General features: G+C 36.0%; 2 protein-coding genes across 2 annotated transcripts; one reads left to right on the top strand and one right to left on the bottom strand.

Annotated features, from left to right (window-relative positions):
* The first annotated feature begins 7,485 nt into the window (after positions 1 to 7,485).
* LOC106101716 (ubiquitin-like protein 4A) lies at positions 7,486 to 8,822 on the top strand. Its single transcript, XM_013281037.1, has 2 exons — positions 7,486 to 7,672; positions 7,743 to 8,822. Exons 1-2 carry the CDS (start codon positions 7,625 to 7,627, stop codon positions 8,283 to 8,285), a joined length of 591 nt encoding a protein of 196 aa, XP_013136491.1. The 5' UTR covers positions 7,486 to 7,624; the 3' UTR covers positions 8,286 to 8,822.
* Positions 8,823 to 9,077: 255 nt separating this feature from the next.
* Positions 9,078 to 16,550, bottom strand: LOC106101707. Its single transcript, XM_013281024.1, has 10 exons — positions 16,058 to 16,550; positions 15,585 to 15,799; positions 14,625 to 14,774; positions 14,306 to 14,394; positions 13,125 to 14,225; positions 12,643 to 12,911; positions 12,081 to 12,209; positions 11,920 to 12,007; positions 11,712 to 11,807; positions 9,078 to 11,201 (listed from the first exon to the last, which is right to left on the bottom strand). The coding sequence occupies exons 1-10, from the start codon at positions 16,190 to 16,192 to the stop codon at positions 11,089 to 11,091; spliced, it is 2,385 nt and encodes a 794-aa protein (XP_013136478.1). The 5' UTR covers positions 16,193 to 16,550; the 3' UTR covers positions 9,078 to 11,088.
* Between the last annotated feature and the right edge of the window lie 82 nt (positions 16,551 to 16,632).

Raw genomic sequence — 16,632 nt, forward strand, 5'->3', positions numbered from 1 at the left:
GCCCACGCCCACGCCGCCCACGTCCAGGCCCACGGTCTGCCCGTTGCCCACGCTCGTCACGTCGTACACGGGATACGTGCGCAGCTGCTCCCTACCGCACAACGCAACCGCTGTTTAGTCCACACCGATTTCTGCTTTGATTGTATAATACGACTTCAAAATAATGAAAATGTTACAAATTATATGAATCTTACATATGAGGCTGGTGACCCTGGGCGTACAGCTCCTGCGGCTCCATGTACTGCACGTGGTAGTTGACGCCATTGCCGCCCTCGCCTGCGCAGCCAGCACACACCAGTTACAATCAACACTCAACAACTACATCATCACGTGCCAGCCCGCGGACAGACTAACCCCAGGATCATTAGAGATACAGCTTTTAATATCTACAGTACTAAGTAGAAACATTTTAACGGTAATGTATAAAATATAGAACTTTAAAAAAAGCCTACATATGTTATTCATGTTCAATTAGTACAAATAGGTTAGTAGATAAATTTTTCTTCGAACCCTTTAAAACAAAATGCTTTCCTATTTATTTTTAATCGAATAAAATGAAATTCTTTATACAACAAATAGAATTAGATTAATTAAGATTAGTAACAGTGAAATTTAAAGTTTAAAATGAGAACAATTTTAGGTTAACGGTTAATAAGTCGAGCAACATAGCGATAGAGGTTTCACGTGTCCTTCAGGCGGCTGTCGGGGCTGGATGTAGACCTCCTCAGACCAGAGGCAGGGTGGGGGCGCGACACTCACAGGGGAACTCACAAAAACGGTAGCGAGGCACCTCCATACTGACGGACATCTCCCGGGCAACTCGCCTCGCGCCGGCCGTCCTCCCGCCAGGCCCCCGCCCCCGCCCCGACACCTCCCCGCCCCCATTGTCACCACTCCACGACATAACAACCACCCCACCTTTGATGTTTATATACTTACCTGAGATTAGTAATACATATATTTTCTGATGAAGCTACAAGGAGGGCTTAAATGTTCGATAGTAGTGTCGGAGGAAGTTCAAGTCAGTACAACTAAAAAAACTCAAGTAGAGAAGGAAAACATCCTTTTTCATATCGAGAAAAGCATAATTCGGCCGTGCTTGCCTCAAAAATGTAAAACGCTTTAGATATGTATAGTATAACGTGCCACTGATTTGTTAAAAATAAATTCGTATTTTAGTAACAATCAGTACAGCTATAAAAATTGTTCATTATGGTGATACTAAGAAAAGCAAGACGATGGTTGGGATATACATATAGTATTTTGATTAAGACATAATAAGCAATATGAACAGTGGTCGAGTGGGCAATAACATGTTTTACACGATTGTGCTGGCTCGCTCGATGCTATACCACGAAGACAAGAGTCAAGTAGAAACAATTCCGGGTTTGTCTCTTTTTTCAAACCTTATACTACAAGAAAAGGAAGAGAAAGTGGTTTCGTGCTGAAGACGACGCGTAGTTAGGAGAAATATCCTATTTCAGCGCAGATCTTCCTCTTTTCGAAAAATACGCAATGCATCTGCAAACGGATGTCTATAGGCAGCGGTCACATCGCAATTTTGGCGGATTCTGGTGACCACTTGCTTGTTTAACATCTTATGCTAAGACTAAACTAAGTGAAAAAACTCATAATTCATTACAAAGGCCAAAATAAAACTATGGGGAAATGTTAAAAATAAAAAAAATCGTTATTAAAAATCTTAATCAAATATTAAAATTTTACATCAACCATGACAACTAGTTCGCTTCGCATATCTATTTGATGTTACGAGAGTCGAGACATAATCGATGTTGCGGTGCACACAGACGTACAAGAATCGTATATACTTTCGCTGACAGACGCAGCAGTAAAAGCGGTCCAATAAGCCAGCCGGCACGCGTCATATCAAAGGTAAGCAGCGCAGGTGGACTATCGCATATCACAATACACAATATCTTACGCACCCTTCACTACAACATTTGAACGCATCCACCTGAATAATCCGATGGGGCATCACCAATTATTTGCTATTATTAAGTTTTTTTTCATCACTACAACGTTATTAATTTTGAACCTTATTTCGGTAGCTAAAGTTTTAATTTATAGTTGAGTGTTGCATTATAACAGGTGGGATATAATCAGTGATATGAGACGTCAAGGGGTGAGATTTTGCGATGTATTTTTGTAATTGAAACATCAGTGAGGGGCTTCCCCGGGAGCTGCTGCTGGGCCACCGTTCGTAACGTTATCCGACATTATAATGAGCGATTATACTCTCCCTCGGCACGTGTAGTGTAGGTGTAGTCTAACAAGTGAAAGCTTTTAACAAAAAGAATCACGTACAATTGATAAATACCAAACTAAGAAAGACCCTTAAAAATCTCTATAACTACAGAAATGGGCACTGAAACCTTTATCATTGAAGCCTTTTAGATGAGTAAATATGCATTCATCTTACACTTATTGTTAGAAACTGGTTAATATTCGATGCCGCAACCACCCAGCTGTTAAAAGTTAATGTTTCAAATTAGCATACTTACCAGAAATTGTTAATCATTTAATTATTGTGGACAATTAATAAAAAATATGTAACAAACATGCAAAGCCCCAAAAAGTAAATGAAATAAAAAATAAAATAAAAACAAAACTTGCTTTCTTCGTCGCTGGGTGCCTCCACCTTGAGTTGGCGAGTGTCATCTCTCTTCCATGCCCCGTCGACTGTGCCACAACATACAATATAAAACTTGTGCAAAAAACTTGTGCACTGTGCGTACACACTGAGGGCAGCTAAAGCCTTCGAGACAGATAACTTTTTTTACATCATAAGGTGGCAAACGATCGAACGGCCATCTGGATTCGCCGAGAAAGCGACGCGATCGCTGCCCATATACATCCGCAATTGCAGATGCGTTGCCTACACTTAATCAACGAAGAAGGAGACGCACATAGAGAGGATATTTCCCCTTCCTATGCATCTCCTCCACCGTCAAATCCAGTTTTCCTTCCCATCCTCCACAGCTACAGAACTGCTATCTCGAAAACTTTATCTGCCCTTCTCTAACTATTTCTAACAGAACTAAGATCCATTGATTTTTTTTTGCGTCTCCACTAGTGCGTAACACCAAAAATGGTACATCGTCTTAGATCTGTTAATGTTGTTATAGACTACTAAATTTATTTAATACATGCACACATAAGCAACAATTTGTTTTTTTGGCTAATAAAGTTTTTAAAATCGTTAAATATTGAGATAAAATCAAAAAGATACTGGCCAAAATGAAAAATAGAAAAAAGACAGTATTGTTGGTAATTGACATCCTAGACCTGAAAGTAAAACCAATCTTAAAGTTTTGCATGGAGACACTTTACAGGGCAGCAAAATGGGATACATGAGAAGAATGTAGGGGATATGTTGTTAAAAAAAGACTGACAAGAAATTTGGATTGCGATAGATGGACATTTGCAAAATAGTACTACTGATGTTTCTAGAATCGATTGATGTCCAATAAGTCAAGCGTTCTTAGAGGTTGGATCAAATAAGCTAACAAATATGACATAATTTGCAAAATGAAAACATTGCACTATGAACAAGTATCCGTAGAGGTATCATGCAGTACATTGTGGCGAGTACTCACTGGCTACAGTGATGTAGGTGTGCTGCGGCTCTGCGGCGGGGCTGGAGTGGCCCGAGCTGTCGCCGTTTATCTCCACCACAGTACTCGACACCTGCCGACATTACGTCGTATACTAAACCTGGGTTGGTAGTCATTTAGATCCACTCGGCAACTTTTTACGAAGCTTAGGACCCGTAGAATTTAAGATTCGTTTGACTGGTTAGGTTATTTATTAATGTCTCATTAGTTCGTGAAATTAGTCAAATGGTAAGTCTAACTCCATCTCTTGCTATAAAGTCGCAGAACACAATTTTCGTTGTAGTGTACAGACACGCAAGGAGAGTGAATTGCGCAGTGCGCCGTTGACCTTGAACCGCCAAGATATTTCAAAAGACTTATACCTGCTGCATTGCGTGCTGCAAGTGCATGGAGTTGGGCATCTCCGGTATGACGATGAGGTCGCGGACCGCCGTCGGCGAGCCCTCCCCGGTCCCTGGGCCGCCGCCCTACAACGTTGATACTTGCTTTAAAATATTTCAAGCACTGTTACAAAAATAGGAGACAAAATAACATCACCAATATCAGATTTTACTTGTACATTGATACATTGACAGTAATAAGAGGTACTGTAAAGCTTGTGCACGTATATCAGACTTGCGGAGTACTTCTTCTATATCTGTCCAGCTCACCTAAGGATATGTGTGCATATGTGCGTATATGTATGAACAGACCTGCGCCGGTGCCGCTAGACGCGCCGCCATGATTGGCGAGGCGGGCGGCGACGACTCCACCAGCACCTCGTCGCCCGCGCACTCGAAGTCTGAAAATAACAAATACACACATTCAAACTCATATTAAGTTAATATTTAAGTTAAAATCTTAACTTCATCGTACTACGACGTAACTCTATCGGAATTAAGTGCTTCTTTGATTTTACGTAACCACATTTTTATATTAAAAAAACCACTTCCATAAATCAAATTTCTGATCCGCGCCTAAATACGTTCTCACTTCTATTACAACTCTTGCACAAATGGTCTGGCGTTAAGATAACAATTTATAATGATGTTAAAAGTCTTTAAATATAAGTAAAAAAACGATATTTTTGTTTGAAATAAAGAATAAAAATAAAAACATATGGTTGATAGATTACATATTACATTAAATATACATATTACATTAAATAAAATATACATTAAATTAAGTTATCACTTATCTGCACCAAAAGCTAAGTTAAAATTTAGCACAAGTTTAAGATAAGGCATCATGTTAATTGAAGTTATATTTTAAAAAAGGTAGCTATAAATTAACAAATTGATTTAAATACCTAAATTTAGTTATTGTTAATTACTTTGCTTCATAAAGTTGAGTTGTACTTTATTCCACTTAAAATGTAATTTTCAAAGAACAGAATCAAGTAAAACATTAAATTACATTAAAATCAAGTAAGCCACAAAAAATTATAACAGATGAAGAATAGATATCATATTTGAAACTAACATTTTCCTGGTTACATATTTTGTATGTATTTTAATGTTATGATTTTGAACAATTGAAATAACAAAATTTAGAACATTAATAACTAAATTAAAACAAAAAGAGATGTAATATTTAAATATTAATTAAAATAATATAAACTGAATGTTATAATTGCATAACACTATCCCAGATTGTAGAGATGTTATTGATCTGTGCTGAGGTCGGGCCGTGGAGAGTATCTAGGGAGGGTATCCCGGCAACACCTCATCCCTCCGAATCCCTGCTCCGCTCCCAACACAGTTTATATACAGGCACTCACTTTCTAAATAAAACACATTTTCAAACGCCATCTCGGTCATTGCCAATAATTTAAGCTTTAACAAGATAAACTGATTCACTATGGGAGCTCATTATACTTCCACGGCTAAATACTGACTGATATATTGATCAAACGGTTACTATGATACAGGTTGTTGTGTATCTCTGTCTGTAGTTTCGCCTTTTAATTTTGCTGTGGACTGAGGTGAGTGGTGCCGTGATGTGGGAGCGTGGAGGAGGGGAGGGCAGGTGGTGTCTCGCTCCACCGAGCGCACCTGCTCTTAGTGTGCAATATGCTTTGTTGAACATTACCCTAGTGTTACTGATAACTGTTTTGCTCATTTGCTATTACTTCACATTTGGTGTTTGTTATTGTGCCTTCTTTTTCATAATACTAACTTAGAACTAACTTTGAGTTATTTTACATTGTCATTTACAACTGTGTTAATGTTAAGTGGCAATTTGTCAGTTAATACGTAACAGATTAATATAAATTGTATAAACATTAACATGGGATTTCTTCAAATGCTGATTTATTTAGAGAAACAAAAAAATGTATTACATACAATATTTTGTTCACATTATACCATTTTTAGAGACCTTACTTGATTCAATATGAAACATGGCAAGGTAAATGCCCGGGCGTGAGAGACGACGGTGTCAGGCACCGTTGTCCCGGTCGACCCTCCCGCTCACGGCTGATAAAGGTGATATACAATTTGGGACACAATTGAAGGGCGCAGGGGGAACAAGTAGGACGTGTCCCGCCTGTCTAGCTAAATACTCCTCTGTTCTACCATTATCTACGTTCTATTTCATATCTCACAAGTACTTTACCTTATTTTCTCTCAGGATTTTAACGTTAAATTAAGGACAATCCGCGAACCACAATAAGCTGTCAAACTTCTATTTACTTAAATGTGAAATATGAACACTTTAATATGAATAAATATTATAATTTTGCTAAAATTTAACGAATACAATCCAATCTCTATAGGATTTCTAGCAATTTTATGTAACACGTTAATCTGTGTTGTTGTCTGTAGCTACACCCGTTTCCTAGGCTACGGATCCGGGTCACTTCAGAATGCCTGAAAACTTAGTATCACTGACAGAATACCGATAGGTGGCGCTGCAAACGAATTAGTCAGGCAAATAATAAGTTGATAACAAAAAGTAAAAAAAAAAACAAGGGTTCTCCAAATGCTTAATTTTAATAGAATCAATATTTAAAATACTCTTTAATAGCTACTTTAACAATAATTTGGCTTTTACGCAATTAATTCTGCACTGTTGGCCACACACTTCTATCTTACAATAAAGTAAAATGAGTCTTATTAGCTTAGTCCGTTATCATTAATTAGGAAAAACTAGATTTTATAATTACTGTGTAAACTATGTAACCAACCATCACCTTCTATGTCATCAGCTTCGAATATTATCACGGGATTGCCCAAAGTACCATATTCAATTTTGTTTTCCATTGTATTTCGTAAAGTATTAAAAATTTGTTTGGGTGACAAAATTTTCGGATTAATTGAAATGATAGCACAGTATTTATCTCCTAGGTAATTAATTTATTTATGAAAACTTAAAAGATACGTGACATTATTTTATCCAACTGTAAAATGTAATGATGGTGTCTTAAATTTAGATGGCCATTTACATTTTGTAAATAAAACCTTTTTAATCCATTTTATACACAAAGACAAATTGTTATACATTTCATACAATTATTTCAACATTTTTTTTATCGAGAACTTTAATAGGCATCTGTATAATTCAGAAAAATTCCAATACAAAATATTGGTCTATTCACACCAATTTATAAGTCTACGTCAAACAGCTTGCTTCGAGCTTCGATAACAGGATAGGACAAACTAGGATTTTTCTACGATTGTAAACTAAAGATAAACGACATTAGCACAATAAAGTTTTGATATTATTGCTCTTTTATAACCGTATATTTATTTGAGATTATTGTCGATTTAAAATCTAATCTGAAGATCATTTTTCGTCCACTTTTTGCTTTTCGTCATTAAGAATGGTAACATTGAAGCTTGTATTCTTCCATTTTACATCAATGTCAATTGTCAATTTGTCTCAATGTCATCGTCATGTCATTACAATTTTTGTAAACTTAAACAACGTGAAATATAAGAACTTGATGAAAATTGTAGAAAAGTAGAAAAAATCGATACCTTCACAGAGTATAATTGGAAACCACCAAAATGAGAATTACTGTAAAAAAATTGCAGGGCGGCGAATGCATCTTGGACGTAAGTAAATATAACAACGATTTAGATCGGTATAGTTACTGAATTTTATACTATTGCTAAACTATTTCAGATACTTCCAACCACAACAATAACCGAAATAAAGGAACAAGTGTTTAAAAACCTAGGTATTCCGGTACAAGAGCAAAAGTTACTGTTAGTTGGTAGAACACTAGCAGATGACCAAACAGTCGCAGCATATCCTACAATCAAAGACGGATCAAAAATAAATGTCGTTGTTAAAAAACCGGAAGGACAAATTATAAGAACAGCAGAACCACCTAAAAAGCCTGAATCATCAGCCAAAACACCTGAGGTACCAGCTAATCTTGAGAGACCAATAAAAAAACCTAGAGAGTCGATTTTAAGCCCTGAAGAAACAGAGTCAAACCCTGATGGACTGTACCAAGTATCGAAAAAAATCTTTAAAAAACAAGGCATGAATGAAACTGAAGCCACAAATACTGCAAAGAAGTTAGTCAGAGTAGTTGAAGATAAATTTAAGCAAATGTCATGGGATGATATTGATAAATTATGTTTAGATTGCTTGATGGACGAGAGAGGCATACAACGAACTACCATGGAAAAAGACCCAGAATGTGAAGATGCATTGTGACCACACATACTATGTAAATATTGAACTGTGTTTTTAGAGTTGTGATGTCAAAAAAGACTTAAGAAACTATGATAGTTTTGTTATAATTTGTGTAAATACATTTGAAGAACCCTATGATTATGAATAATTAAAATGCTGGATCCATTGTTAATTTAATAAGGAGTCGTCCATTGATTATTTAACGTTTTTACCTACTTTTTGGTCACCATCCTCCATTAGCGATTTGTTTTGAGGCTATCCCTCCCCCATTTATGTCTAAAATCACATTATTTTTTTGTGCAAAGTAATATTGTTAAAAAAAATAACTTAGTCATTTAACTTATGTTGTAAATCAGAAAATAATTACTATGATATCTCATTTTAGCCCTATCTTGTGATGTTTTGTGATATTTTTCAGAACTCCCCTGTCATAGCTTCTTGTGTTTAATGGAAGACTCTTAAAGATATTAAGCCTAAGTAACTACTAGCCACTACAATAGAAATAAAATTAAGCTGTTAAATGAAGTTATTTAAAAATAAAGTGAAGTTTAATTTGTATCTGCTAGTGTTCTCTAATGTAAATTTTTCACTTGAGGGCAAAACTAATTTTGTGCATGTTTGGGAGAAAACAATTATAATTAAATGATCAACGATGAGTGTTGAAAATATGTATTGTATGTATTTAAACAATGAAAACACAGCAAAGAGGTATGTCTCCAACTTTTCCATTAGCAAATAACAAGGTTGCATGAGTTTAATCAATGAATACCAATACAAAGTAAAAATAATAGTGATAATAAAAGGAAACAACAATCACGTCTTTCGTCATTTATTAATCTAATTATTATTAATAAAAATAATAATTATTTAGTGATTATAATGATACATCATGTTTTTGTCATAACTACATATTTTAAAGTATATTTTAATGGCAAGCTTACACGCTGACAAACACCCGACAATTAAATGCGTTAATATCAAGTTACATCACATTGTAATAATAATTTATCTACAATAAAATAGTTAACATGTAAATGGCATATGCTGGCCGTACTAACAAGTGTGCTGAAAACTTCCACAAATATACATTGAGCACTAAAGCTGACAATTAAAATATATACAAAATAATATTGCTTGAAACCTTAAAAATTACTGAAAATCTTTACATCAGAAATAACTGAAATTTACAATTGCTATTGAATACTGTGTTTAATAAAAACTTTGTGTCCATCTTTGACTGGCTCTCAAAACTTTCGAAAAATATTAAAATCGTAAGTATCAATCTAAATGTGCACAGATATGATTTTTCGTATAGTTCTAATACATTAAATACCTATGAGATTTTCAATTTACAAAAAATTAATTACACATTTTTAGAGCAGTAAAAAAAATTACAAACCACTATTTCTCAACACATTGACAAATCACTAATTATTTTACTCTCCAATTTAATACAAATACATCAGATGACTCATGTCATCACTCACAACCATAGATATAATTACAACCATCAATGTCAACATATAAAACCAAATAAACTTTCTACAAGTTCAAGCAACATATACATAAAAAAATCTCCATTGTCATTTATGGATGCAAAAAATATACAGGAAAACCAATAAAACATCTCTAGATCAAATAACTTAAAAGCATATTTCTGATGTGGGAGGCAATGGCCCATAGACTAAAATGGCCATAAGTTATTAAACATTTGTAAACAGTTTATATTGTCTTTTACCTAAATCTAGCATGCAAAGGGTAGTAAAATTTATTTAATTTCAATACGACAAAGCAATGTTTCCAACCAGTAATCTTTAAAAGCCAAAATAGGACCAATAATTTTTAATTTAGCGGTCAGCGTCTGCAGTCACAGCAGGGGAAGTGAAAGACTTGCTGTGATATCTTTCACTTTTAAATAGTCCTTGCTGAAAATAATATTATAAAGTGCACCTGACACAGAAAAGGAATCCCTGCCATAAAAACTGAGATGCCTTATATAGTGTAATGCATCTTTTTAATACTTTACCCAAAATCTAATAACGTACAGAAAATTACAAAGAAAAATATCATTTATTATTGCAATCTTTCGTGGCCATTGTTACCGAGTAACTATACAACACAAAAAATATATATCGCAAGTGTTAAGGGTTATCGCAGTTTACATGTGATGAACATTGAAATTAATTTACAAAGTACTTAAATTAAATTATGGATAGTTTTCTAAAGAATATTACTCAGTAAGACACTAAGATCAAATTTTATATAACTTTTCAATCACACAGCTACTTTTAAAAATACGCTAATTTGATATCTTCACATATTTCATTTACCGTTTAAGTAGTTGTTGGAACAAATAGATCATATTTTAGAGATTATTTTAAACATAGTTTTATACAAGCGTATGTAATTAAATTTTAACTTCATGCAAAAGTAATGTCATGTATTTACTATTTATCATACATCCACAAGTTGAGTATTGCCAGTGAAAAATAGGTGAAACAAAAATATCAGTACATATTAAAACAACCAGAAAAGAAAACATCTTATATAAACTATTACATATATCATACATTTCACAGAGTACATAGACAAGGACTAGTAAAATATCTTACAGTGTATATGTTTGAGCCTACTTCTCATACGTATATCGAAACCGATCGACACCCTGTTCACAAGTCAGCAAACTCCATTACGGCAACACAGCCATACCTACTTACCTTATAATATTCGAATATTCAATACTTGTAAGTATCTTGGTGGGCTTGGTTGATAGCAACACTGATCACTACACTGGTTCAACACTCATAGTATCCGTGTGACGTCATCAGTCGTAGTCGCTGTCCTCCTCCGAGGAGGACTCGGACTCTGAGCTATCCGGATGGTTCTTTGTTATCTCAATGCAGTTGTCCACATCTGTCAGCCTTTTCAATGATTTTCCTGTAAGAATTAAATTATAAATATTACAAAAAAACAAAAACAGAAGATCATAATTATATATTTTCTATTACTGTATTGTTTAAGGTTTAAACACATATAGTAATCTTTACTAATATTATGAAAAGGAAAGATTTATATTTTTGTATGTAACAGATTGACGCAAAAACTATTGGGACGATTTAAAAAAATTCTTTTACCATAAGAAAGGTAATTTATCTGTGAGTAACATAGGCTATATTTTGCATTATTTTTAATTTTCTCGCGGGCGATGTCGCGAGAAATTTAAATGAGTGATATATAGTATTAGACAACTTATTTAATTGACACTGTCGCTTTTAACTCAGAGCAATACTTCTCGTCAAGACTTAGGATGCGCGCCAATCTATCCAAACTTCTAGTGACATTGACAGCTGTCAGCTAGGGACATGACGTTTATGCCGATAATCTAGAGTTGCGCCAATTTTATAGCACGGTACTAATTTTATTCCTAACAATAGAAAGAGAACTCACCGGTGAGTGTGGTGAGCAGCCTGTTCTCATTGCCGGGCGGCATGTTGATGGGCCCGAGCCGCTTGGCCAGCTCGCGCGCGCGCTCCGCACCAGACACTGAAATACATAACATTTTGGGTTTACTGGTCTTACCTTAACATTGGCAAAGTATAATGGTTCAATAATCTTTTTTAACAACATAATTTGTTAATTGCGATAAATAACCTACCTCTAGATCCCTCTTGGCTGTCGTCCTCAGTCATGGAAACTCTTTCAGTTCTGTACACGCCGGTGACGAGGTCCCACACGAATAGACACTAAAAAGACATGGCAACATTACATAAATTTATTTTGTCACACATGAGGGGCACGGTATGTCAGTAGAGTTACCTCAGCGGCGTACTGTCGGCGGTGCGAGAGGCAGCCCGCGCTCACCGTCTTGCAGGCGTCGCACTCGCCCGCCGCTCCCTCCGCGCCCCCGCCGCCCTCCGCGCTCGCCCACAGCCACATCGCGCACAGCTGCACACATAAACTGAAATATCTATCTATATCTATACTCAATACATCTATACTAATATAATAAAGTCTAAACACACACTAACATGTGGCGTAGGATATTGGTAATCACAGTATTTTATTAATAATTCTTTCTTTAATAAATAGCCCCACCCTTTATGATATGTTTTAGATTATATATTTTCACACTGTTTAGCTTAGGGATAAACAAATTCGAAAAAACATGTGGGAATGAGACTATAAACTACAAGTTACCAACATCAAAGAAGCAAGATTGCCGTGGTTGTCATTTGTGCGTTTGAATCTTGACATTTTCAATTGATAATTTGACAAATGTAAACAATTTAGTAAAGTTTTGATAATTTCATGCGCACGGAGGGAACGGGAACAGCTCGTACACATAATTGCTGTAGGTTCGCGTCGCGGTGGTACGTACCCCGGAGAGGCAGCCGCTGGAGTGGCAGACGTCGATGACGTGGCAGCCCCAGTCGAAGCAGTAGATGAACTTGACGCCGCGCAGGTGGCACAGGCGGCCGCACACCTCGTTGCAGAGCAGCTCCGTGTCCAGCGAGCGCTGCGTGGCGCGCACCGTGCGGCGCGCCGGCAGCCGCTCCCACGCGCCCGCGCTCACCGCCTGCAGCGGCGCGTAGCGCGCGCCGTGCGCCGCCAGGTGCAGCGCCACGTGGTACCCCGACATGCAGTCGTCTGCACACACACACACACACACTGCAGCTACCCTCCACTGCTCGAGCTGCATCTCATATGCTAATCCTTGGTCTATACAATATTACATAAATACTTTTATTTAGCAAAACAACAAATTAACAAAATCTTCTACAATAAAAAAAATTAAATCAACCTAAAAAAAGTCGCAAATCACTCTGAGTGTGCTGGAAAGTATTTAAAATTGTCACTTACCTTCAGAATCAGTAATAATGGAAGTGATCTCATCATCGCTTTCGACAAAGTATCTTGTGAAGAATTTGCTACATTTAGAATTCTCCGAGTGCACGAGGTAAGGGTCCTGCGGGCTAACGGGGATGTCCGACAGGGTCTTTGACGTGTTGTCGTGCACCGCGACCGTTTTCAGCGAGCCGTCATCCAACATTTCCATCACTCTATACTCCGACTCGCTGTTCCTGTCCGACTCTAGAGCGGACAGTCCGGGATTCTTCAGATCGCAGCTGGTGGTAGGCGAGGTCGGCCTGCTGATCTGATTGTGAGCCCTCAGCACTACGCTCTCCGTCGGAGGTGACTTCGCTCTCTTCGCTTGACTTTTGCCGGCCGATCCTATAAAGTATTTCCTATTACTCCTTAACACTCTAAAAGGGACGATGTTTTCGTTGTTGTCTTCTGAGAATTCGTACTTCTTATCCGCTAACCTTCTCTTACGAAATATACTAAGCTTTTCGCATTTCGTATCCGTCTCCTCGACGAATTCGTAAGCTTTTTCAGCGATAGTTCTGTGCGTTTCATTAAAACGTGACATGCTTTCGGCCGGTCGTCTTCTTGGCGATCTTAGAGGTGGACTAATCAATGTTCTGATGGATGGAGAGGGTCCTTCCCACTCCTCGACTAAATTATGTGATATGGAGGATGCCTGTATACACAGCTCTTGTCCCATCATATCTGACAAATGAATGGGCCGCGACATCTGATATGGCTCTGCTTCAAGGTCCGAAAAATCTGCTAAAATGTTCTGCACAACATTATTCTGATATTTCGGCGATTGAAAAGCGGCGGACACGTCTGAGGCAGGTGTACTCGGATTTGTGTCTATTGAGTTTGCCTCGTCCCTATCTAATGCAAATTTATTATAATCATTTGTCTCTGTGCGATCTTGATCTGGGTCAACGAAATCTATTTCCAATATATGGATAAAGTCTGTGTAAATTATAATTTGATTTGAATATGCCAGCTGCACAACTGGTTCGTACATACTAGAATCAGATGTACAGAAAAACTTTGTGTGAATAGCAAAATTGTGTTCTAAACATCTTTTCCCCCAATGTGAATCATCTGAAAACAAAAAAACAAGTTTAAGTTACATTTTTATTTTAAACAATTAGTCAAAAAACTAAATTGCGAAGGTAACTCACCTTCTTCTTTTGAATATGCTGCACATTTCTTGCATCCCAGACGAGGTACACCTATAACACTGAGGTAGGATCTTTCTGAGCATGAAAATCTGAAAAACATATAAAATAATTTTCATACAACAAAATTGCATTGCAAAATGAAAAACTTACTATTTGCTATTTAGACCAAGTTTTGTTCATTCAGATTATAAATTTCATAGAGATCCATTAACCTATTTTGAAGAACTATCCAAACTTTTTATATAAAAATGAAGTATGGTTTCTACTTAATTTTATAGAGATCTACAATGTAACTATGAGTAAATTTACAAATACTTACGCTATTCCATAGACCACAAGTACTCCTGGGTTATGTTTCCATTGAGCCATGGAGATTGTCACCTTGCTGTCAACACAGTCATCACCAAACAATGGGACACTGTGAACAGGTCTAACCACCTTGCCTGGGACCCATGATAAAAAATGCAGCCTAAAAGAAATATAATTATATAATAAATTTTCCAATCATTCTGTTATAAATTTTAACGGTATATATTAAAACGAGCTGTTGCCCGCGACTTCGTCCGCGTGGTATTAGAAAACATACGAACTATATAAATTACAAAAAGCTATGTATCCCTCGGGAACCGGACATTTCTCTGGGATGAAGCTTATCTCATGTGTACTCCAGACTTTCAATAAGATATGTTGAACCTTTGCAGAATGATCGAGTGAACATTAAAAAACTAAATTAATGAATCCCACGGGAACCGTAACTATTCCCGGGATAAAAAGTAGCCTATGTGTTCTTCCAGACTATGGCCTAAACCTGTCCCAAATTTTTTGGAGATCTGTGCAGGCGTTTAGGCTACAAACGCTAACAAACATCCATCCATCCAAACTTTCGCATTTATAATCTTAGTAAGAAGTAAGATTATGAAACCAGTTTGATTTTGATAACTTAATTTAGAAAAGATGTATACACCATTGTGTTCAAAATATTATTTTAAATGTGTAGGTCAAATGGACAGATAGTTAAATATTTATAGTTTGGAACATAAAACATTTTAATATGTGAAAGAAAAATAAATACAATAGCTTTGATTCTAAACCAAACTCTTAGAGATCCCTTAATAATAAACTAAATAAGTGATAAACATGTAAGTAGTTTGGCGGGTATGACTTGTGTCTTATGTATGTATATTTTGGAAATAAAGAATAAAAAAAAAACTTTATTTTTAGGTCTGATAGTTTAGATCTTATGTGATAACTATCTCATAAGCTTTACATTGGTACTTACTTGAACTTGGAACTTTCTCTAAAGTAAACTTGGTTGTTGCAACTATAAGTAAAACTTAGTAGGAACTGTCCGCATTGTGAAAATCCCATAAAAACATGCTTCCTGAGATATGATATTGGCACTATATCCATAAGACAGAACCGTAACCGCGGTGGAATTTTCTCAAACATTTTACGACTTCTTTCATTGGATTTTCTTGAAGTGCTCCCATATATCTTAAAAACAAAAACGTAAATTATAACAATTATTCAACATGAACATTTCATCTGCAGACTTTAGAATTCATTTTCAACTATTCTGTATGCGTCTCTACTTTATAAAGGTCAATATGTTAGAATAATTGCAGGATAAGTAAAATTGGTAATGACCAGGCCTAGGTTTTAAGAACCGGCGTATAAATAAAAGAGAAAAATAAAAAAGTAATCTATTCGACTGTCTCAAATAATACATGGACTAGTGAAAACGTAACTTACCTCTCTGTTAAATAATTTATGCACAATATTATTACTATGTTCCGAGACATTTTTGAAGGTATTGCAGTTTGATTTGTTGCATTCATTTTCGTTAAATTGATAATTATTTTCAGATTCTTCAGCCAAAGAATCCATGTTCGTTTGTTTGACTGCAGTTTTGACAAAACAGTCAATGTTGCCAATAGTTGACTACAGCTTTTACAATTGAAAAATAAAAATAAACTTCATACTTTTTGTCTATAGGTACATTCGGAATTTATATTTGAAAGTAAAATTGTCTAATACATCCAAACCATAAATGTAGTTATACATTTACAGAATATTAGCAAGCTAGCCGAATATTTAACTATCAAACACAGTGGCACATTGATTACACCATGATTTTCAACCAAAAACAAAATATACAGTTTAATGAATAAATGGATAAAATACGGATCAATCAATGTGACTGTTGAACAATGGTGATGACTTGGTGATGACATATATTTGAAAACAGTAAACATGATAGGTATAAATGAAGTTACATTTACTATACTTTTATATTTTAGTTTAGCTTAATTTTGGAGTTTTGTGGT

Source organism: Papilio polytes, unplaced genomic scaffold (assembly GCF_000836215.1).
Source record: "Papilio polytes unplaced genomic scaffold, Ppol_1.0 DF824303.1, whole genome shotgun sequence".
NCBI lineage: Eukaryota > Metazoa > Arthropoda > Insecta > Lepidoptera > Papilionidae > Papilio > Papilio polytes.